The 24,658-nt window shown below is 31.6% G+C and overlaps 2 protein-coding genes across 3 annotated transcripts in view; one reads left to right on the plus strand and one right to left on the minus strand.

The window, feature by feature from the left end:
* Positions 1–18,502, plus strand: part of LOC111045798 (serine/threonine-protein kinase VRK1-like) — a 53,027-nt gene extending 34,525 nt beyond the window's left edge. Inside the window, exons 6-13 of the mRNA XM_039442077.1 lie at positions 46–222; positions 335–383; positions 2,515–2,691; positions 4,051–4,214; positions 6,763–6,882; positions 8,361–8,461; positions 11,978–12,106; positions 17,077–18,502. Coding sequence (XP_039298011.1) covers positions 46–222; positions 335–383; positions 2,515–2,691; positions 4,051–4,214; positions 6,763–6,882; positions 8,361–8,461; positions 11,978–12,106; positions 17,077–17,194 — 1,035 coding nt within the window. The 3' untranslated portion in view covers positions 17,195–18,502. The remainder of the gene's footprint in view (positions 1–45; positions 223–334; positions 384–2,514; positions 2,692–4,050; positions 4,215–6,762; positions 6,883–8,360; positions 8,462–11,977; positions 12,107–17,076) is intronic.
* A 2,434-nt stretch (positions 18,503–20,936) lies between these two features.
* LOC111045810 (FYVE, RhoGEF and PH domain-containing protein 6) overlaps positions 20,937–24,658 on the minus strand; it is a 47,280-nt gene continuing 43,558 nt past the window's right edge. For both annotated transcript variants that reach the window (XM_022331283.2, XM_022331285.2), the window contains exon 14: positions 20,937–23,324. The gene's annotated coding sequence lies outside the window, so the exon portion shown is untranslated. The remainder of the gene's footprint in view (positions 23,325–24,658) is intronic.

The following is a 24,658-nucleotide window of genomic DNA, read 5'->3' on the forward strand; positions in this document are numbered from 1 at the left end:
GTATTCAATATTTCTGAAAATGTATCTATGTGCTTTTTCTTTCAGATCGACGCACTGGAATATTTGCATAAGCATAACTATGTTCATACCGATATCAAGCCTGAGAATCTTGTGCTTGGATTGGAATCTCAGGCACCGATTTACCTCCTCGATTTCGGCCTGGCTTGTCGTTTCCGAGATTCGAATGGCGATCATAAACCGTTCTTGCCCAACGATCGCAGAGCTCATAATGGAATATAAAGAAAATAATTAAAAATCTCAGTACCCTTTTTTAAAAATATTTTATCACGACATGTTTTGGTCAATTATGCCATTTTCAAGTGATATTCATAAGGCTCATAATGGAACTATCGCATATACATCCAGAGATGCCCATGTTGGTGGTACGTAAAGATCTATCTTCAAAACTGTGCCTTATAAGTATTTCAAATCTTGTTACAAGAGATAACAGATCAGGTTCACGCATTTGTGAAACTTTTACAACTTTAAATTATTAATACCTAAAAATAACGTTTCATTTTCAACAACACAATACCGTATACAAAAATACAAATTCAACATCCTGAGTTTGGCTTTCGCAGTCAGCTTGAGTTTTGATTTTCATTCATCTATGAAGAGAATTACCGTACAGAAAAAAACTTAATTTTTGAAGTAACATCGAGTAGAAATTGTATACGAACAAATCAAACATAAATAAATAACATAACAGCAATTTTAAAGCGAAACCAATATCAAGAACCTCAATAGGCTGATCTAAAGAATTAACATATATGCATAAAAATTATATTGAACAGAATGTGAATCGGAAAGTGTCTTGTTTTGCTCTTGTTATTATCCATGTATGCTTCCTCTACTTCAATAGTTGAAATTCTCTATCAAGAACCACCGATATTGCCAAGCCGCACTACAAAATTTGACCAGCCCCCGCCAATTTCCTCCGTTCACAACTTCCGTACTCTTTTCTGAAAGAGTTGATTCACTCAGCCACTTTCGTCTTTACTCTCTTAGGACCAAAACACCGCGCAATAAAACGAAACGTATCCTTTCTTTCATTCGCATTACACATTGAACACATTGGACTTCTTCCCTCTAACCACGGTCTGCCATTCAAATTTAACATTTCCCCTCTCACTTACATTATCCACCTGATTTTTGGCAAAGGAAATTCCCCAATAATATAACCATCATCCTCACAATTCACACTCCTGAGAACTTTATATATGATATATATGTGTCAAGTAATATATCTGGCTGCATCTGCTGAAATCTTAAGATCTGTAATGTTTTTCAATTTTCTCAAATTCCAAATTTTATTGACTTCACCTTTTCCAGATAACTATATTGTATAAACTCAAATCAACATTAGCACCCAGCTACTGCGAACTTTCAACTATTGTGAATTGCAATATTGTTTTGTAGGCCTACTGGTACCAGTGTATCGTGCATTGCGACTAGACTCATTATTGCAATGAAAAAAGGCAATGTTGAAATCTTGTTTAAGAAGGGTATTTAGAATTTGGGATGAATTTAGTGATGACTACGAAAAATCTTTAGAAAATATTTTCTAAAAATATTGAATTTATTAATAATATTTTCAATAATCAATAATAAGGAAACCTTATTTTAAAAAATGTAGAACTCTCATCTCATGAAATGGGACCAGGAAATAAGCGATGAAAAGACAAGAAATACTTCATTGTATTTGGAATAAATTAGTACGACACGGTGTACAGAAATAATTATAATTACTACTATAGTAATATCATTTCCGACATGAGAATATTGATAATTGAGTGAGGACCCCACATTAATGCACCTGAAACTGGAGAGAATCAAGCTCTTTAACTTTCTCACTTACGCTTTTGCTGTAAACTCATCATTAGAGCTACCAGAATCAAGTAGAGGATAGAAGGTACGGTGGGAGATCAGAGAATTATCACTTTTCAGCTGTATTTCCTACCCATATACCTGCATTATGACAAAACTTTGAAACATTGCGACAGTTAAACTTGAAACATTCTTCTCTTGAGTCAACTATTTGTGAGATGATTTAGGGAGGAAACAAATAATAATTGTATATTCTCTAGGTTGTTCCACCTCGCCAAATAATCAACTATCCCCCCCCCAATGCATTGAAAATATGGAATATGGTTTACCAGACCGTTGTAGACTCTGAACTATCAAACTTCAAACTTCCACTTAATACGGTACCTACTGTATTTAGTCAATAGAGTAACTTCAAATCCATCGAGTTCAAAAGTATACAAAACTGAAAACACTAAATCACTTGGATAAATTGCAAATTTAAATGACATCTTCATGTTATAATTCAGAGAGAAGAAAAACATGAAAACTTTCCAGAATTTGTATAAAAATGTGAATGAAGCTCACATTTTATGTATTACTGTTCAGAATTGATCATATTTATTGTTCCTGTTCAATTCTTCATAGAAGAAGGAAGAATGTGAATAGTTTCCTATCAAACCTTTCAACACCAAAGTTTTACTTTTGCAGCAATGTCAAGAAGAGGAGACCTAGAAATTTTAGGATACAACTTGATTTACTTGTTGACTGGGCATCTACCATGGGAGGACGAGAGAGATGTAGATGAGATTGCTGAACAGAAGAGAAATGCAATAGACAACATTGCTGATTTCTTGACGGATGTCTTCGAGTCCGATTCACCCCCACGTAATTCATTATAAATATTTCTCAATAGATGTACCTAATTCTAAATTGATGATTCTGCTCAATCATCACACTCCAATCCTAATGTGCCTTTAATCCTAAATAGACCTTTTAACAAATTCTTCGATGCGTGTAATTTTTGTTCTTAATTCACGAATAACATCAATGCTATTTTCAAATAAAATCGGTGTATTGATGAGTTCTATCAGGTGTTTCATGTCGAGTATTACTAGAAATATTACTTCTTCTAGAAAAAACCTTTCACTTCTTATTAGAAAAAAACAATGAACTTTTTGAATATCGATAAATCCATTACGGTAATCAAGCTTGAATTTGCATCTGACGATGTGATAAGTCCCGAAATGCATAAGCTAGTGCTTTCAATTAATTTTCAATGGTTTTATAATTTTAAAAGTTTATTGTTTTTTTTTTTTTAATTGAAAGGTGTTTTCCATAAAGAGTACTATTTCCATTTTATTTCTATTACTAAGAGTAGCCCTATGGTTATTCATAATTATTCGAGGTATTACTGTATCATAATAACAGATAATTTCATTCCAGTTCTGATTTCAAAAACTTTGATCTTATTAATAAATAGTTTGAAGAAAACTGACCTGACTAGTCTTCGAAATACAAAGATTCCCATTTCCAAATTATTTCAATTTCACTCTTCATTATTAAATTTAAAATTACCATTGTTCTTAGCCAATAAAATCTATATTAAATCTCAATGCCTAGCTTATGAAATCAATATAGGCTCACATGTTGTTTTTAAATATTACTTGTATTATACTTCACCTTTTGCCCAATACTTTTTGGTCCATTTTGGCCTTCTTGATGATTCTATTTATTATTTCAAAGAAGAAGACAGTAAAAACCGTGAGTGAAAAGTTGGAAAAAATTTCTTCCTGTTCCTGTTTTCTGTTACGAAATGACTATGAAGTACAAAACCTTTCAAGTGCCAAAATAGTTTCAAGAAATTACTGTGAGCAATGCTAGATTGCTATAGGTACTTGAAATAATTTCTGTCTGGTAAAAGTTTTTACATTTTTTGAACTTGAACCGTTTTCTACAAATATTCTTCAATGTATAGAGTTGGTAAAATTAGTAAAATATTTTTAATATTTGATCTACTAGTACTCAATTTAGTTTAATATCTATTCATTTCAATTCAATTATGCATAGTTTTTTATTTAATTTTTTTAAGGTCTATTTTGCTTCATTTGGAGCTACCTATATTATTAATTTTTGATCCACGTCAGTCAGTGCTCAATGCAGTAATAAGAACTATTCATTTCAATCTAAGAATGCATATTCTGTTTTTTTTTTCAATTTTTCTGGTAAAGAACTATTTTGTTTCAGAATGTCTTTACAATTTTTTGGAGTATGTGAAGGGTCTTGGTTTTGAGACTGAGCCAGACTATTCATTTTGTAAAAAGCTATTCAAGAGAGGCATTCAAATGGCTGGATTCGTGGATGATGGCAAGCTAACTTTTGAAGATCATGCCAAACTCAACATTAAGAAGGTATTTCAATTTTCTATGTTCTTGAAATTAGTTTATTTTGAAATTTAAAATACTATACTTCTTTATCTGAGAAAACTACTAAGTGAAATTCTAACTTAAAATGAGACGTCATACTTGTTTTATTAGAAAGCAAGACTTTTTTAATATCGGAAAATCACTCACTTTTCCTGTTTTTGTGAACAAAAATGTTACGCATGCGTTTTGCGCATTCACAGAACCTTATAGAGAGGGAACGTCCAATTACTTGCCAGGAAACTTCTTTACAAAAAAGACAATCACGAACATTACAACTTCATTGAAAAATTCGAAGAACAGCAATCAAGGGAGGATGTGATTTAATTCACTTTACTATTGTGTAACTATTGTATTTTTATGTGCTTTATTTCTTATTTCTATCACTATTGTATACTTTCATATCACAAACAAATCTCCTTTACCAAATGATTGTTCCATCAAACAGAACCTACTGTTCTTGTTTTGTTTTATTACTTCTTGTTTTTACAGGTGGCTTATTATACTTAACTTATTATATTCATACTCTATGTCTGAATGTATTTATTGTCTGTATAAAAACAAATTTACTACTGCATGGCTTATCAGAAATAATGTTTTTTGTTTTTGTTAAAATACGAACGAATATCAATGTGGATACAATTTGTGAATGCCTATGGATATAATTTTAACATTACAGAGGAATACAATTTTGAATTTCAACTGAGCACGAAAAATGTGAAATTTTTGATGTGCTTAGAAATTAAGATAAGTGATAACAATAGAAAAACAAGCTTTCTGAAATTAGGCTACGTTACCACAAAATATTTTTCCTCCACCTCCTGTCTAAAGTAGTTACTTTACTCCCTGAAACATAATACTAAAGTGTCACTTTTTCGCTCTCGGTAGTAAAAAACAGAAAAACTCCCTAGGGAGGAAAAGTGACTCCATTTAAATAACATGGGTAGCATCTCTATTTTAAAAACTTACATTGTAATGAGTAGTCATTAAACCAACTAAATTCAATACCTCAACCAGACATTTGATCAATAAATGAAATTTATGTTTGTATGCTAAAATTATTACAAACTTCATATCACTATACTAAAAAATGCAAAAAAAAAAACATTTTTATCCCATGTTATTCAAAATACCAGCCAACGAATATTCCTCATTAACTGATCAAATTTGAAATGGGATCTTCATCATAGCTGTAGTTGTGGCGGCCATTGTTGTTACAACTTTCGCCGACAGATAGCGCTGTCGGCGAAGAACTGTGATTACAAGCCAGCTGTTTCTGTTTACTTTTCAGATTATGTTGTAACACATTGTTTGGTCACGTACGTTTTTGAAAATTATTTTATTTGAAGTTTTTATAAAAATGTAGGTGGAGGAAAAATGTCGTGTATATCATGAGTGAAAAATGTTTTTTCTCCCTCAGGGAGGGTGCTTTTCACTCTAGATATACACATAACTATTATCTATAATGATGTAGAGTTGATCGACAAGGAATCAAGAAGTTGTCATGTATCCATTCTCTCATCAATGAAACCGAATAGATATAGTGAGGTCCACGTTATAATGGCAGTGAAGAAAGATAGGAGAAAAACTTTGCCAAGTCTCTCCATTTTGCCACTGAGTGTACACAGCTGTTACTCAATTCATCCCATTAAATTTGATCTAATAATAATTATCATTTCCTTGATTGCATAATCAATTTAATGTCAAATTAATCAAGAAAATATATTTTTCATCATTTGATTAAAAAATTGCTTCCATAACTAAGATCTGATTTTTTTATATGCAAACTGAAATGGCGGCTAATTTAAAAAGCTGTGATACAACAATCTGAATTTTAAACCAACAGAAATGAAGTTATTGGTAGGTATTCCAATTTCTTTTAAAAATAATAGAAATCCTATTTTAAATAAGTAATTTCAATGGAAATAATTCTAAAATAACATTTTAATATTATTTATACCGGTACGAGTAGGTCTATAAGTGTAGGCTAACTGAAGCATGGATGAAGTCTAGGATGGTTAGTTATCAACTTTTAAAATGTCATTTCAGGTATTTTAATTTGTGTTTCTCATACGGTAATGACTAAAAACTATTTAATTGTTTCAAAAATACATTTTAAATCAATTATATGACTTGTGTACTCAAGTATTTCGATAGAATGAAGAAAAAAAATGGCGACTGATAATGAATTGTTTACTTTTGTACAGTCACTGTCAAAAGTAAAAATAAAATATTCTGGCAAACTGAGAACATTGCAAAGCTAGAGAGAGATAGCGCTATCTGTTTTGTTGTATGATAGAAAAGGACAGCAACAGTATTGTCAATGGTACACTGCCATTATAACATGGACCTGACTTTAGGTACCGTACCTTTGAAGTGTGATAAGTGATGTGATTTCAGGTGAGTTTTCTATTTGCTATTCAGACAACTTCTCCATAATGCATTCTGTATATAATAGACATTGTGATCATTTTCTCATAGCATCATTGTAAATTTTCCACGTCAGCTTTATTCATAGCACTTCTTTTCTTCTCAGCAACCACCTCTTCTTCATCCATATAAATCCAGTGAGGCCAAGCTCTTTCACCACCTGCAGCACCAACAAGCTCTTAACCAACACTGCAATCACATAGCTCTGGCAAAACTGAATGAGCAAGTTATTCCTTTACTTTCATTTTAATTTAAGATTGAATAATGAAGGTAAACTCATACTTACTTTTAGGTAAATTCATACTTACTTAGGGTCCTGTGTCCCTCCTCACCAATTATCTACCCTTTGACTCCATCTTCTCAATTTGCTCACTCCTATTCTTCCTGGAGAGAATTATCATGTTTCCCTTGCTCCTTCAATTATCACACCAAAAGTACGTTACCCTCTGCATCCTGCCTGCTCCATTCTGTGCATCGACTCATTCTTCTACACTTTAGAACTGTACTTTATCTTTTTCTTGTGAGATCGTGTTCATTTCTGTAGTTTTTCTTATTCTCTACTCTTGTTGGACTATGAACTCTTCTCAAAATGTTTTCTTTAAAAAATCTTCAATGCATGATTATGAGGAACCGCTTATTTACAAACTGATTGCTTATGATTTGCTCATAAATTACTTATGAATTACTTATAAATTGCTTATGAATTGCTTATAAATTTCTTATGAATTACTTATAAATTGCTTATGGTTTTCTTATGTATTTACCCGTCATTGCTCCTTGATGAAACACTGCAGACGTGAAGTGGGGTGAGTTTGATCTAATTGACGTTTTTCAAAAATATCGAGGAATCGATATATCTCGAAATTAAGGTCGATTATAAGAAAATGTTACTGGAGTCTGTCTCTTTTTGTAGAAAATTTCACGTAGAATCGATTGTCTTCGGTTGTTACACCTTGCGTGAGACACCCTAATGTATATAGGATAATAGAAGAGCGGCCAGACATTAACCTTGGAAAAGAAATGAAAGGATGGAAGATCCTTTAGAAATTAACACTGTGGTGTATAATTTATGGAGTTATGAGACCAAACATTGTTGTTATTATATGGTTTGGAAGAACAAGCACGTTGACACGTTTCACTGGGATTTGTTCCAGTACGGTACCTAGTGGTTGAAAAAATTTCCTCATGTTCCAAAAGAAGCTTCTGTTAATATAAGTATTCATTTTCTTAATCTGACTTTTGTTCAGCTCCAATTCCATTACAGAGATCGGCAATCCAATTTCAAGGCTCATTTTGAGAGTTCGTGATCGGGCTATCAGGGAGGGCTTACTAGCCCTTGCTTAGAGCCCTATAGCTCAAACTCAAAATAATCGGGGGATCAATTATTTTTATTTTTAGCTTTGGTAATCTAGCTACTTCAGGCAGCAGTCAATTTTTAAACCGAGTTCCTTCTACAAGGCAAAACCGATGCCTGTTTTGGTCAATATTTACCTAATTGCCCTGATACAAGAGGCACATTGTCCAATCAGAAGCAAATAAGCAACTCTTACAGGTAATGTGTATGGTACATGTAGAGATGTATGAGAAGGTGCTTTGTATTGAAATGTTCTATTTTGTCTTGCCTTTTTATTTGTCTTGTTTAGTATTTCGTCATTTTTCTTGAATTAAAGAACTTCACTCTAATCTTAAATGTTTTAATTCCAGAAAAAGAATGTGAGAAAAAATATTCCACCGGTACCGGTACCGTCAGCAAAGAAAGCTAAACTCTCCCCATCATTTGCTGCTGCGCCGGATCATCAAAACTTGTATGTATCAAAGTTGATACTTCGATAATCTTTATATATACCAGTATTATTTTTAGAGATGTATGATAATTTTACACTTGAAAATATCACGATTGGTCAATTTGACACTTGAAAATGGCACGATTGGTCAAAATTTATCTCTTTGAAAAGAAAGAAAAAGGGTACCGCGGTACAGTGAATGAAATAAGTCATAAAAATTGGTGACCCATATTTCTGGAGATTTGATAAATCAACAAGTTTCAGCTATCTACCTCGAATCTGAAACCTGTATAAAAGCTCTGTCTTCTGATATTGAAGAATTATGACCTTCTAACTGATAAAAATTGGGGATTTATTTAGGGCTAGATACTACTATGGTTTAAAGGAAAGCATGTTCCACCTATAATGCATATCTAATTAGACATTAATTCCATCACTAAGAATTAATTAATATTTTTCCAAGATTGGTCACTTCTTCATCTGTTTTTTTTTTAGCTTTCAGAAAAGTTTCAACAATAACTCTTTAGAATAATTTCAGGTAATGACTACTGTGTGCAAACTTTTCTTATAGTTGCGCAACTTTATTACTTCCCAAGTGATTAAACATCTTAGGTAGCTTTTAGCTGAACTGTTAATAATTTAGTTTCAAAACATAATGATTAAATTAAATTTTTTATTCATTTTATCATTAAGAATAGAGTACAGAAATTTCCATTCCAATACAGTAGAATGGTCTGCGAAGCAGTCATGTAGTGCTACACAGTATAATGTTTTTGGCAAATTTTGTTCAATCTATATGTATAAAAGCGAAATGGCACTCACTCACTGACTGACTGACTCACTCACTCGCAGAACTAAAAATCTACCGGACCAAAAACGTTCAAATTTGGTAGATATGTTCAGTTGGCCCTTTAGAGGCGCACTAAGAACAGATTTGGAAAAATTTCCAAAGATACGCCCAAAATCTGCGTTTTCCAACGTTTTTTAAAGTTTTCTCAGCTTTATCGAGAACAAATGAACAGAAAATGTTCAAATTAAGTACAGAAGCTCAGCTAGGGTGTAATAATGTTGTGTTAGAAAGAGTTTGCAATAACGTCAAAGATACGCCCAAAATTAGCGTTTTTCCAGCGTTTTTTCTTTTTCTCAGATTTTATTATCGAGAACAAATGAACAGAAATTGTTCAAATTTAGTACAGAAGCTCAGCTAGGGTCTAATAATATTGTGTTAGAAGGAATTTGAAATAACGCCAAAGATACGCCCAAAATTAGCGTTTTTTGCGTTTTCTCAGTTCTTTCATCAAGTAATAGACAGAAAATGTTCAAATTCCGTACAGAGGTTTAGCTAGGGTCTAAAAATTTTGTGATGAGGTGACTTTAATATTTCATCAAAGACACGCCCAAAATCAGTGTTTTTCTCAGCTTTTCTGCGTTTTCTCAGTACTTTGACTTTCTGATGGAATGAAGCATGCTCAAATGAAAAATGCAGGCGAGCGTAGCGAGCCCGCTGATCTCATTTTTGGACGATCCAGTCGGGGCGGAGCCCCCTGGCTAGACGGATATGGCGAGCGAAGCGAGCCTGACGGCTAGTATATGATATAATTGAGGGATTTTCTAACCAGTAACTCAAATATTGATCTTTATAACTATACTTTTTAATGTTTTGATTAGGGTAAACATTTACCACCTCAATTAGGACTCTGCTCAACAACCCTTAAATGTTAGTTATCTAGTAAGAGAATCAATGCAAAAAATGTACATTGATTAAACCAAATATTAGCTCCATCATGGGATGCCTGATGTCATACATGACATCAAAACCAATCTAATTTTTATTGAATGTAATTTGAAATTTCATTTTGCGAGTTGGAGATTTAGTCGTTGATTTAATTATTAAATGTAATAAGCGATTAGATCTCCAATGTGTAAATTAGAGTAGGTAAAGTTTCAGATGATGGTTTTTGGTACAGTTTTCCTATTCTTGAGCGACCACAGACAATGCAAAACGAGTAGCCCTATTTATTGTTTTAGAAATAGAAATAGAAATATTTTTATTAGCCGATAAATACTTAAAATAGTACAGTGGGCCATGTCACATATAAACATCCCAATATATAAGAAAATACAGGTTACAACATACCTATAAACATCAATCAATAACATAACAATTCTCGTAATTATATAAATTAATATATCAGTCAGCTTGGAAGAAATTATTTACAATATCACAAGGGAGATCAAAGAACTCTCCAACACTGTACAGTGGGTTCTCTAAAAGCATCCTTTTCACATTTGTTTTGAAAACAGATATACTCAGATTCCTGGAGCACAACGGTAATCTATTGAAAGCTCTTATTGATAGAACATCAGATTGACACTGCAACTTTCTCAATCTTACATAGGGAACATCCAAATAATTACTCTGTTTAGTGTCGTGCCTATGCATTTCTGATCTACTCTTCAAAGTATGCAACTCATTTTTTACTTTTATCAAAAGGAGCATAACATACAAACTGAACACTGTCATAATAATTATGTTGTTATTTAAAAAGAGGACGACAATGCGCATATTAGTCTGAACCAGTCATCATTCTCAGTACTTTTTTCTGGAGTAATAGAATTCTTCCCACATTAGCTGCCCCACCCCAGAGAATAAGCCCATACATCATTACACTCTGGAAAAATCCAAAGTATGAAGTCTTCAAATACTGATGAGGAACAAGATTTTTCAGTCGTCTTAACAGAAACACCACCCTGCTGAGTCGTCCACACACCCAATCAATGTGACTTGTCCAAGTTAGCTTGGTATCCAACATTATATCAAGGAGTTTAACGGTTTCAATTTCATTCGTCACGTTTCTCAGATTAAAAATCATTGTCTGCGTTTTCGCTTCATTCAAAGAAAGGTAGTTAGCCTGGAACCAAGCCGATACATTCTGATAGGCACTGCTCATCTGGGTCCTCAGCAATTCCAAATCAACATTACTGGAGAACAATGATGTGTCATCGGCCTAGCTTACAATCTGGTTTTCCATGCATAAAGAAATATCATTCACCATTATGATAAACAATAACGGGCCGAGTACCGAGCCCTGTGGAACCCCATACTCTATATCACGCGCACGAGGAAAACAACCATCCACACAAACTGTCTGCTTGCGATCCGTCAAATAAGACATCAAAAGCCAATTAACTGAACCCCCAACACCATAGTAAGAAAGTTTCGACAACAATATACTGTGGTCAACAATATCGAACGCTTTTCTGAGGTCACACATGTTTACATGGTTTGATAATAAAATCAATAACACTCTCATTTAATATCTTGTAAACTAGTAATTGTTGTTTATTTTATTAAAATATCATAATTATATTACTCAACATAACGCTATCGGATAATAAATTGTTGAGTATTACTGTAAACGTTTGTTCTTAATAACACTCACCATCTAATCTAGTTTAGTAGTCTCTTTTTTATAATTATAACACTGTTTTCAAATTTGTTGTAAACGATAATTATAATCAGAATTAATTTTTTAGACCGTTGCGTCGTTCTACTCGTTTGAATCCGGCGTCAATGCAGGTGAAGGTCGATTGGCAATCGATTATTGCCAGCGATCCAGAAAGAAGAGCTAGGAAACTGACACAATTGAGTAAAGCGTTGATGATGTAAGTAGTAAAAGCAATCTATTATACCAATTGACAACACATTGACAACATCTTGTAGGTTATAATTATTCAGACCATGACATTTTATTCAATTAATATTTCCCATGCCGTACCGCAGGTATAGAAAGTATTGTGTTCAAAACAAAAACGGTAACGGTGAAAGTATTTGTACAGTATTGTAGTATTTCTATGTTTATTTATTTACAACAATATTACGAGGCATATTATGTTTCGAGGCTCCCCATCTCCCCAAGTTTAAAAGTGTGTTTTTTCTTTGTTAGGCCTATTGTCTGTAGGTAGATGTGTGGCGTGAGAGAGTTTTTGCCCTCTTACCTCATTAATGTTAGTATGTTGTGCTAGAATAAGTGAGTATATTTTTCAATATAAATTAAATTTTATTTTATTAAATTTGCATTTTTTATAGTGAGCTACCGTATACCTTTCGGGTAAGGACATGAGAAGAGGTCACAACTATCTGTCCTCTGGGTCTGTTCTATAAAGGTTCATCCTTCAACTTTTGTACTTTCCACTACCCATACCGGCACTTTGCTTTTCTCGGATTTTGTTTGATTGTCCTCATTTTAGTGGATCCTTTAATTAAATTCTCTTTGGTGAAAGTCACTAGTTAGTTGTGAGCTCAATATTATCTCACTTTTTGTATCTGTTACTGCCGCGAGCTCAATATTATCTTTTACTTTTTGTATCTGTTACTGCCTTTATTCTGCATGATTACATATGAATTTGTGATTGAATAATAGCCTAGGTTACTTATATTGCTCGTAATGGTTTATAAGTGAACTCAACTTGCTCTTGAAAAACTAATGTATTGTGGATAGTATAACGTATTACAGCATGTTTAAAAATCAATCCATCAAACAAAAGCTATAAATGTATATTCATTATACAAGGTTCCTCCTATCACTTTTTACTTCTACCACAGAAAAGAGAAAACTTTTACCAATTTCTCTTAAAATGCAGTTTAGGAAACTTCAACATCAACAAACGTCAACCGATAACATGAAGAATTAAAGTATTTTTTATCAACCAACTTTGTAGCTTTTTATCAAATATATATTAGGAATGTTTTTGTGGCAATTTATTGAGCATTCTAACTCCAACAACATACATTACATTGATACATAAACGTGTATCAATACAGAAAGATGTATAAATAAATACGTTACCCCTAGTATTGTGAGAATTTATATTCCTTCTTAGCTGATAATTGCAGGAGTTATTTTTTATATACACAAGAACAGTAAAAATTTACAAATTTATTACAGTACCGTACCAATTTACAGTATACCAATTTCAGAAAGTAAGGTTTTACATAGAGCCAGTCTTTCAGATTTTGTTATCCTTATAGCCTTTTTCGAATCACCGTAACAAAATATCGTTAACATGATGTGGACTATTACCCCAGAGTGCCCAGAGCCCATACAAGATGATGCTCTAAAAAAAAAACAAAATATGCAGATCTCACATAAATGTCTTAGGGACTTAGCTTATCAAATTTCTCAACAAGCAAATTATACCAATGTGGATAATTTTGGAGTAACATCTATAATACTCATATGTGGTTGCCATGAGTTTGCTGTCAATAAAAAACCTAAGAACTTGACAGTTAAAGATGGTGTACTTGCACTAGTTCAGTCTTTAATTTGATATGGAATGACTGACCGTATTGGGAGGCTGTGATAATTCACATTTATACGAACTCTTCAGTCTTCATAGGCCAAAAATGTATGAAACAATATATCAAAACAATTCTAAATAAACCTAGATTTTTACCCACCAGTTTTCTTTTGAAGAACTCTGTGCTCTCACAATTGAGTGAAGTAATATATATATTGAGCTTATTAATTTTCCTTGTACAAATAACACTGCTAACATGCTAACAGCCTATAAAACCTGAGACCCACCTAAAATCAACAATCTGTCAAAATTAGTAGTTGAAGGTGAGTTATATCTGTTTGCTGATGACACAGCACTAGTGTCTACTGGGAGCACTTGGGAGGAGGCCTACATGAGTGCTTCAATTGATTTGTCAAAAATAAAGAACTGGTTTGATCACAATAGCCTTACAGTAAATGTGGAAAAAACGAAGTTTATGCCAATAGTTACAAGAAATCAAGCTGATCCAGGCTCTCTAATACTAACGATGCATTCTTGTAATAATCCCAGGTCTGCTGGATGTAATTGTAGTATGATTGAGCGCGTTGATCATTACAAATACCTGGGCGTTGTCTTGGATTCCAAGATGAGTTGGGTACAACATGTCCAGTGTGCTAAGAATAGGCTCAGAAAGCTGCTTCACGCATTTTCAGAGCTTAGTAATGTTCTGAGTGTGGATCAGTGCAAAGTAGTTTACTTTGCCTATGTCCAATCTATAATACTATATGGAATTCTAGCTTGGGGAGGGGCTTCCTCCTCAGTCATTGAGCCTCTCGCAGTCACCCAAAGATCAATTATAAAAACAATTTTAAAGAGAGACTTTAGATACCCAACAAGACAATTGTTTATCGAATTTCCCGTACTGAATGTTAGACAACTTTTTATTAAATCCTTGTTGATCCACATAAAAAATACAAAACTGAACTTCTGGGAGAAACAGTTAACCATAGCTACTCAACTCGCCACAGATCCAATTACAGCTTTGAGATACCTCAGCTGACTCACGGCTCTGAATTGACAAATCCTTCATACCTGGCCCATGTCTTGTACAGAAATGTGCCAGGGGTGATTAGGGAAGCAGAGGCATTTAGTTTGGTAGTGTTTAGGAAGAGGGTGGACAGGTGGCTGTACCAGATTGGTTGGGAAGCTTCAGAAGAACTACTCCAATCTCGTTATGCTTGATGACCAACACGACTTCAAGGTTTCCAGACAATTGATTGGTATTTATTTTATCATTGATATAACCGATTTGACTGTTTTGCCTTTCTGGTTTATGCTTTTTTTTCATTCTCTCTTCTGAGAATTTCTGGAATCCCTGCCACTGCGGTCTTCAAAAAAATATTGTTATTTCTTCTTTATTTATTCTTTTATCAATCAAGGTATTAAGTATACTTATTCCTACATACATATTCCTACATACTCATTCTTAAATATACATCAGCACATATATTATCTATTTTATAATCAGAATATTAATAATACATCCATAATATAAGTGTATTCTCTATTATTTACTTCTATGAGCAGATTAAGCTTATTATGTATAAAGTGGAACTCCCCCCCTACACACAGATGGATAGTCTAGTAGGGGGATTCCAAAATATGTTGTATATTGTATTTCTTATTCGTGTAATATGTTTTTGGAAATAAACTGAATTGAATTGAATTGAAAAATAAATTTTTTATCCTCAGTATTTACACTGAAAGTATCTGAAGACAACTTATATACGTGAGCTGTAAAGTTATAAATAAAATTCCTTATCATTCTGTGACAAAATAGCTAAAAAAGTATAATATCATATAAACACTTGGATAGAGCAATTATTTTTTGTATCCTTGAGAAGCCATAATTAAGAGTACTCTTCCAGCTTATGTGCTTGCTTGCTGATACTTCTGTATTCTTTAATGCTTAGTAAAACCTCTAGTTTTTAAAATAATGTTCTCCTACCTGGTCCTATTCACTGTTCTCATCTCATCATTACCTTCCTTCATCCCATCCTATCATATCTATCTTCTCTTCATTTTCCCGATACCTTTTTTACCCTCTCAAGGATTGAAGGTATTCCCTGTGCATGGATAACCATAGATGGAAAAACGTTCAATCATCCCCCTATTTTTGCACCACAGTTCTTGATTGGTATATTATGATTGATGTCAATCTATTTGCATGTATATTTGTAATGTTATATTGTATCATGTGTGTGTTTGTGTGTGTGTGTGTGTGTGTGTGTGTGTGTGTGTGTGTTCAAATGAATATTAATGATATGAATATGATTATATTTTCATGAGTATAATAGACTATTAGTTTCATTATTAACACATTTTAATAATTATTGATTAATATATATATATATATATATATATATATATATATATATATATATATATATATATACATCACATAACAGAAGACACTTTAAAGTTTGTAATATAAAACCAGGAGACACAAGACATAAATAGATTGAAAACACTTAAAAACTTACATTAGAAATGGGGGAAATTTTCGGAGACTGAGTCTCCTTTCTCATCCGAGCAGACTGCAGAAAAACCGAAAATTTCCCCCATTTCTAATGTAAGTTTTTAAGTGTTTTCAATCTATTTATGTCTTGTGTCTCCTGTTTTTATATTAGAAACTTTCATATATATATTTAAATTAAAACAGGAGACACAATATAGATTGAAAACACTTAAAAACTTACATTAGAAATGGGGGAAATTTTCGGAGACTGTGTCTCCTTTCTCAACCGAGAAGACTACAACAGTTTTGAATCCAACGGTCGTGTGACCACAGAGTACGCACGGAGATTTATATATATATATATATATATATATATATATATATATATCTGGTCTATTTATATTTCTCATTTTTTAAATAAAATTATCTTGAATATTGGAAAGCCCTAAAAGATACCATACATTGATTCTTAACTATTATGGGTACAAAATATTTTTTGTGTACCGCCGGAATCAACAGTAAAACTGCCAATTTTAGATGTTTTCAATGTTAAATAGAATATACTGCAGTATTTGATATTAACATTTTCCAACAAAGCGTTATCTCCTTGTAATCCAGTTGGTTAGCTGCTGTTATACAGTAGAATATTGCAATATACATCACATTAGACAAGCATGGTATAATATTTTATCTATCATAGATGATCTACCGTCCCTTTAGCTACAAATTGAATTTTTTATTTCATTTGTGGACATAACTTTGAAATGCTTTAAATGGCTGCTTGCGATTTCATCTTGAAATATTTAATAATAACTGTGTTGTTTGATTGGTTGTTTAGAAATCGACCTGATCCTGCGTTACTGAATCCTACCCCCGCAATGCAACAAGTCATTGCTAAACGCATCGAGAAGCTAAAGGAAAAGAGAGGAAAGCGCAAACAAGGAAAGAAGAAATAAAGGAAGCGTGATAGGGATGGGGGGGACATTCGTCAATTATTTGTAGCTTTATATATTAATATGTTACAATGGACATATTATAGAAATAAAATGGAATGAAATTAAAAATTTAATTCAAGTCAGGGCTACTGACAGGGTTATCCCATCGTTGTGTTACCATCAAAGGTTACCCTAGTGAGGCCAGTGAAAAGTGAGACCAGGTGGTGTATGATTGTTCATTTTATAAATAATTTCTCATGCAATTGTAATTATCTTTTCTTCCAGTTCTTTTACAATATGTTCTATTGATTTGGAAATTACACAAATTTAGTATTTAGTAGTAGCATTGATCAATCATTTGTGATTTTGTTATAACATTATTAATATACATAATATAATATTGTTATGGTATCGATGTAGGCTAAATTTTATAAATGAGGAATAATTTATCATATAATATTTGTATTTCGCTTCTAGAGCGTTTTCTGCCAGTTTTTCAATATCAAGAATACCAATAATGATTAGCATTATATTATAGTCAATTATTTGTGATTTTGATTTATAAGTTATTATAATAATATACTGATGAGCTGGAACTTACAGACTTATGAGAAGACTGATGAAAATTATAGTAGGCCATAAATTATTTATTAAATTAAATTATTCTACTCTAATAAAAATAAATTTTATTGAATATAGTAGTCAGGATATCTCAGTACCGTTTTAAATGATTGTGTGACAACATGTTTCGGACATTGTCCGAACTAGCCTAATGAGGCCAGGGCCAGTGAGAAGTGAGACCAGGCCAGGCCAGGTCGATGTTCGTTTGTTCATTCTATAAATAATTATCATGCGATTGTAATTCTCTTCCTCTTCTAAAAAGTTGCGCTAAAGAGAAACCGCTTTCTGCCTCACTGCTAGCCCAGTTCGGACAATGTCCTCAACATGTTGTGACAAAATAATTTAAAAGGGTAGTGAGATTTATATTTCTATTTATATTAAAAGTAGGTAGCCCTAAAGAATAAAGACAATACAAATTATGATTTGTATTAGTTAATTGTTTTTGATTTTGGTATAATGTTAAATGAGTTCCTAAATTTAGCCTACATGATTTTTTCCTTAATCGAATACATAGTAGTAGTCGATGAAGTAGTCGATACTAGTAATAGTAGTCGATAAAAGTTGAGTTCCTTTATTTTGTCTACATGATTTTCATAATAATTTTCAATAATCAAATACATTATGGGCCGGTTTCCGAGCTCGGGATTTAGTTAAGTCCTTGACTTTAAACAGCTAGAGTCAGAAAATTAGCTTTCCAAAATTAGTCGCAGTTTTTATTTTCTCATTTCTTTAATTTGAAACGAGTTTCCTTGACGAAATTAAACATTTCTAAATAATTCAAAATATCTGAAACTTTACACTTTATTTTATTTTGTGTTTAATTTTCTAGTTTTATGAAATTTAATTCAAACGTGACAATGACTGCGACTACGCCCCGTTTCGGAAAGCCAATTTTCTGACTTCAGCTGTTTAAAGTCTAGGACAAATCCCGAGCTCGGAAACCGGCCCTATAAGTTCATTGTGAAAATTCTACATGATTTTTTTCCATAATCATTATAAGTTCATTGTGAAAATGTAATTCGATTATCTATTAATAAATTTCATAATTCAGTAATTATTTGTATGATCAATTGAGTATTATAGAAGAAATGATTAGATAAGATGATAATATGACTGAAATATTCAGTAGGCCAAATAGCACTGTAGGTTAGAGTAAGAGCACTGTTGTTGTCAAATTGCCAAGGATTGCCAAACAGTAAATAGTAATAGTAGTCAATAAACGTTGAGTTCCTTAATTTCGTCTACATGATTTTTTCCATAATCAAATACATTATAATTTCATTGTGAAAGTTCTACATGATTTTTTCCATAACCAAATACATTATAAGTTCATTGTGAAAATCTAATTCGATTATCTGTTGATAAATTTCATAATTCAGTAATTACTAGTATGATCAATTGAGTATTCTAGAAGATTTATTAGAACATTCACAAACACGATATTTGGAAAGAGAAACAGGCAATTGCCCAAAACTTCTTCAATTCCTTGATTTTGGCACATAAATAGTCCAAAGTGAGGTTAAGTTTAAAATTTCTGTTTTCACCAAAGATTAACACTCAGAATACGTATTCGAGATATGACTGATGAATTTTGAAGGGTTGATAAGACCCGGAAATAACACTAAACAATCCGAAAGTTTCAATAATATTGAAATAAACTTGAAATTTTTGAGCAGAAAAATTAAAACTACTATCACTGATTATAAGATGTATATGATAATAAGATAATCATACAAGATATGATTAGTTAAGATGATAATATGACTGAAATATTCAGTAGGCCAAATAGCACTGTAAGTTAGAGTAAGAGCACTGTTGTGGTCAAATTGCCAAGGATTGATCAAACAGTAAATAGTAATAGTAGTCAATAAACGTTGAGTTCCTTAATTTCGTCTACATGATTTTTTCCATAATCAAATACATTATAAGTTCATTGTGAAAGTTCTACATGATTTTTTCCATAACCAAATACATTATAAGTTCATTGTGAAAATGTAATTCGATTATCTTTTAATAAATTTCATAATTGAGTAATTATTTGTATGATCAATTGAGTATTATAGAAGATTTATTAGAACATTCACAAACACGATATTTGGAAAGAGAAACAGGCAATTGCCCAAAACTTCTTCAATTCCTTGATTTTGGCACATAAATAGTCCAAAGTGAGGTTAAGTTTAAAATTTCTGTTTTCACCAAAGATTAACACTCAGAATACGTATTCGAGATATGACTGATGAATTTTGAAGGGTTGATAAGACCCGGAAATAACACTAAACAATCCGAAAGTTTCAATAATATTGAAATAAACTTGAAATTTTTGAGCAGAAAAATTAAAACTACTATCACTGATTATAAGATGTATATGATAATAAGATAATCATACAAGATATGATTAGTTAAGATGATAATATGACTGAAATATTCAGTAGACCTTATAGCACTGTAAGTTAGAGTAAGAGTATTGTTGTGGTCAAATTGCCAAGGATTGATCAAACAGTAAATAGTAATAGTAGTCAATAAACGTTGAGTTCCTTAATTTCGTCTACATGATTTTTTCCATAATCAAATACATTATAAGTTCATTGTGAAAATGTAATTCGATTATCTGTTAATAAATTTCATGATTCAGTAATTACTAGTATGATCAATTGAGTATTCTGGAAGAAATGATTAGTTCAGATTATAATATGACCGAAATATTTGGTAGGCCTATAGTAAGAGCACTGTTGTGGTCAAATTGACAAGGAATGATCAAACAATTGATGATCTTAAAATCATATACAGAGATGTTAAAAATTATGGAAACAGCTCAATATTTCTTTTAGAGTGATAAAATGAAAGTAGGTTTCATTAAGGATCCTATTCGAATTAGAAAAAAATACCTTAGGCCTACTGAAGCTTCAAAGTTTTGATAAAAACAAAGTGTGCCAATAAGTTCTAGAAAATCTCATTCTAGAAACTCTGCGAATGCTCAAAACACAAAATCAGACCAGTTCCTAAGCGGCAACTCTAGGATCACTTTAGCAATTTTGAGTGTGGCGTATAATTCTATAGAATTAGGCTACTAATGACAGAAATCCGTAGGTTTCAGCAAGGTTTCCGTAGATAGGGATCAGCAATGATAATGTTACAAACTGAATAAATTCATTTGATTTATATAGCGTAACAATACAAATATACATTTCTAAAAACAATAGTGTGTGATATTTTTTACATAAATTTCATATTCATGTCTTTGAATATAAAAACGATTAATTATATGACTATTCTTAACTGAAGAAAATGGACAGAGCAATACATATTTTTTTATAATGGTACCATATTGAAAGGAATACTTTTTACATTTTACAAAATATATTTAAATAGGTCGAAACCCGTTGAACTAAATAGAGACCCAATACAGTATTATTACATCTTACATGTTCCCATTAAGCAGACAAGTTCCCAGAATTTATCAAGTGTGAGGAGAAATCAGTTGAACTATTTCAAATACTGATTATTGAAGCTATTAGAAAACACAATTATGTAGGCAATTGTTGATTAATTCAGGGACCACTATAAAGCTCAACACCATCACCTCAGGGACAAATAGGTAATATAATATTTGAGTTAATTTGTAAACACTATTCAATATATCACAAAAATTGGTAAAGCTTTTCTATAAAATTTATTATAGAAAATTGATTCTTCAATTCAAAAACACAGACCTCTTTACAAATTGCAGATTTCCCAGTGATGCTGCGGGAATCAATAAATAACTCATCAACGTTATGTGTTGATACACATTCTCAGCAAATATTCATTTTTCTAGCTGATTTCGATTTACGAGAAAGGCACTGTCGCCTAGAATAGAAAAAATGTCTAACATTAATAATATTGATAACCAATGGTAATTTTGTGCTATTCTGGAGAAACCAGAAATTATTTTATAAGGAACTTTAGTTTCAAGAGGATCCCAAGAGTTTACAATAGGCCTAAATGAGAAATAAAAAACTCATTATAAGCGCCATATTTATAAGAAAATGTCAGTGACTAATGAGGGTTGGTACGAGTTGTCAATGATTTGAATGTTTATGGCCTCAAGGATTTCTTTTCTAGAATAAAGGTGTGTAATTCTGATTTTTGAGAATAACGTAATTATACTATTTTAATTTTTGAAACACACTTGGTAGAAGTGTTCGTAGATGATTTCTAAAAATGGAGGGAAAATACGAGAAATTATCAATGTTTATAACGTTGAGATATGTAAATTATAGGATCTGAAAATATCAATCAACCGGTGTATTTTATTAATCGTAGCTCTATGGAAAGTGTAAGGGTAAGTCGATGAAATGATCATCATCAATTTCAATGAAATAATCATCACATCAATTTTAAATCTGAGTAGCGATGAAAAAACCCTCAAGAGTAATAATTATTGTCATTGTATAAAAAGTTTAATGATTAGACAAATATTCAAACGTCAATTTGAATAGAGCATGAGAAAAATTCTCAATTATTACAGAAGATATATATCTTCCGCAAATGTATTTTATGAATCTATTTTTACTCAGCAGTTATTGTTTTATTGTTTTTTTTTCAGTGTGCAATCAAATGTTGAAATGAAAAATAATAGTCATTGAGATCAAATAGCTCATTGCTCAGCTTTCATAGTTGGCAATTGTGTAATTTCCTCAACAAAAATAATATTTCACTTCAAGATAATATATTTCATGTTTTATATAAATTAGGAAAAAAATTTATTTCTTGATAGCCATACAAGCTAAATCACTTAATGTGAGTTAATCCTGATATGGATATAATATAAGATCATGTTGATGAAATATACACATTAAGCAACAACAGAAGAAAATAAAAACTTCATTATATTGGATAATTCTCCCAATATATTCAACTGTTTTAGATATATTTTAAACTATTATTATTAAATTCTTAAATCTATAACACATATTTTTTTAATTCTAAATCAATATTCAATATAATAACATCACTTCTTGAAATCATAAAATGTCATTAAAGATAATTACGAGAATATTGAGAACATTATCATAAGAACTGAAAACTTTGAGAACCTTCATCATAACAAAACACAACAAAATTGCCATTTAGTTGAAAACTTAAATTCTAACTTATTAACACCAAGCAATTTTTGCCCAATTCCTATTAATTTACTTTAACTATAATATTTCGAGTACTAAAAAAAACATGACAATAGATTCTAAATATAATCCAACAATACAATATCCATTATTTCAGATAATTTTGAATTTTAAGTGATGTGGTCCAGTGCATAAAATAAAGTCAGCGATTTGCTCAAAGTTAATATGACAACTAAAAATAATTTAAAAATGAAAAGCCACCCAAGATATTATGTCAAAATGATAATATTGTCCACAATAAATTGTTTTCTTTGTGGATTGACTCATTGTTTCTTCATTGACTATTGGAACAGCTTTCAGGTTTTCTAGACAAGTTGCGGGTATTCTCAGTTAAGCCATAAAGAGAAGGCAGTACAACCTATGAAGAGCTGAAAAAAGAGAGACGCTTAAGAAAATAGCAATGAACACTGGATAATAAAATTAGTATAAATACAGAGAGCGGCAGAACCGATTAAGCAGTGACAGGATAGATAGAGAAAAAGTTTTTTATTTTCTAAAACGGCGAATCTGCACATATTATATATTCATTAGGTTTTGAAACTAATGTCCTGAAGATGGCGGCCATTAGCATGTTGAAAACAACCACTGACGTTTTTAGCAGCTCTTGCACATAATATGTCGAGGAGTAAGGCATTAATTTTATCAATAATTCGTGGTTTTTCGATATTTCATGAATAAATATAAATTCGAAGGATTTCTTCATCCCAGTAGCGTAAGTTTTGCTTATTCGCCTATCAAATGAGATTAAAATGTGGTATCTTATGATATCATAAAAAGCATCAAATGATAATATAATTCTAGGAGTTTTAGAAAACGCAAACATTCAATTCGGTAACCTCAAAAATGATTTCTGCTCATGGACTGCTAATCAATAGCCTAACTAACATTGGAATTAACAATAACTCTTTAAACTGTGGAAATGAATTTGAATTTGAAAAAATCATGCTATTTTTATAACACTGCAGTATCTGGGTAATCCTATCCTACTACTATATTATATTAAAAAGACTTTCGATTTAGTACATGGAAGATAATGAATGATATGTTATTGGACGCATCATCACATCTGATCTACTGAACTGATTAACATGAAATTTCGCATGAAGATTCTGAGTCTACCGAATATGGTTATCGGCCTATTAGTCCAGTCACTATATACATTGGTGCTTGCAATTTATATAGTAGTTCTGATTTTTTAATATATTATTTGGATATAAAATTGGTTCTGGACTTCTCTCATGTATCCAATATATTAAAAAATCAAAACTATAATACATATTGCAAGCACACATCCATTTTTATTGCTATATTGACTGGACTATATTTTCATTTTAATTATTCAATTAGTTTGATTCTTATAATTTAAACAAATTTATTCAATTAGTGATACAAAGTTCGTGAATTTTTCATTTTTAAATATTATAATCATGTATAATTTGGCGAAATAAACTCAATTCAATTCAAATTCAAAGTTTACGTAATGAAAAAAGCCGAATTACTTCGCTCAATCTTCAATGAAGATTATCCATGAACTTTTGACAGAATAATGAAGTTATATTTGTATATTCTATTTTGTAAATATAAAGAAATAAAAATCTCAGTACCCTTTTTTGAAATATTTTATCACAACATGTTTCGGACATTTATGCCATTTTCATGTTGTGATAAAATATTTCAAAAAAAGGGTACTGAGATTTTTATT

Source organism: Nilaparvata lugens, chromosome X, assembly GCF_014356525.2.
Source record: "Nilaparvata lugens isolate BPH chromosome X, ASM1435652v1, whole genome shotgun sequence".
NCBI lineage: Eukaryota > Metazoa > Arthropoda > Insecta > Hemiptera > Delphacidae > Nilaparvata > Nilaparvata lugens.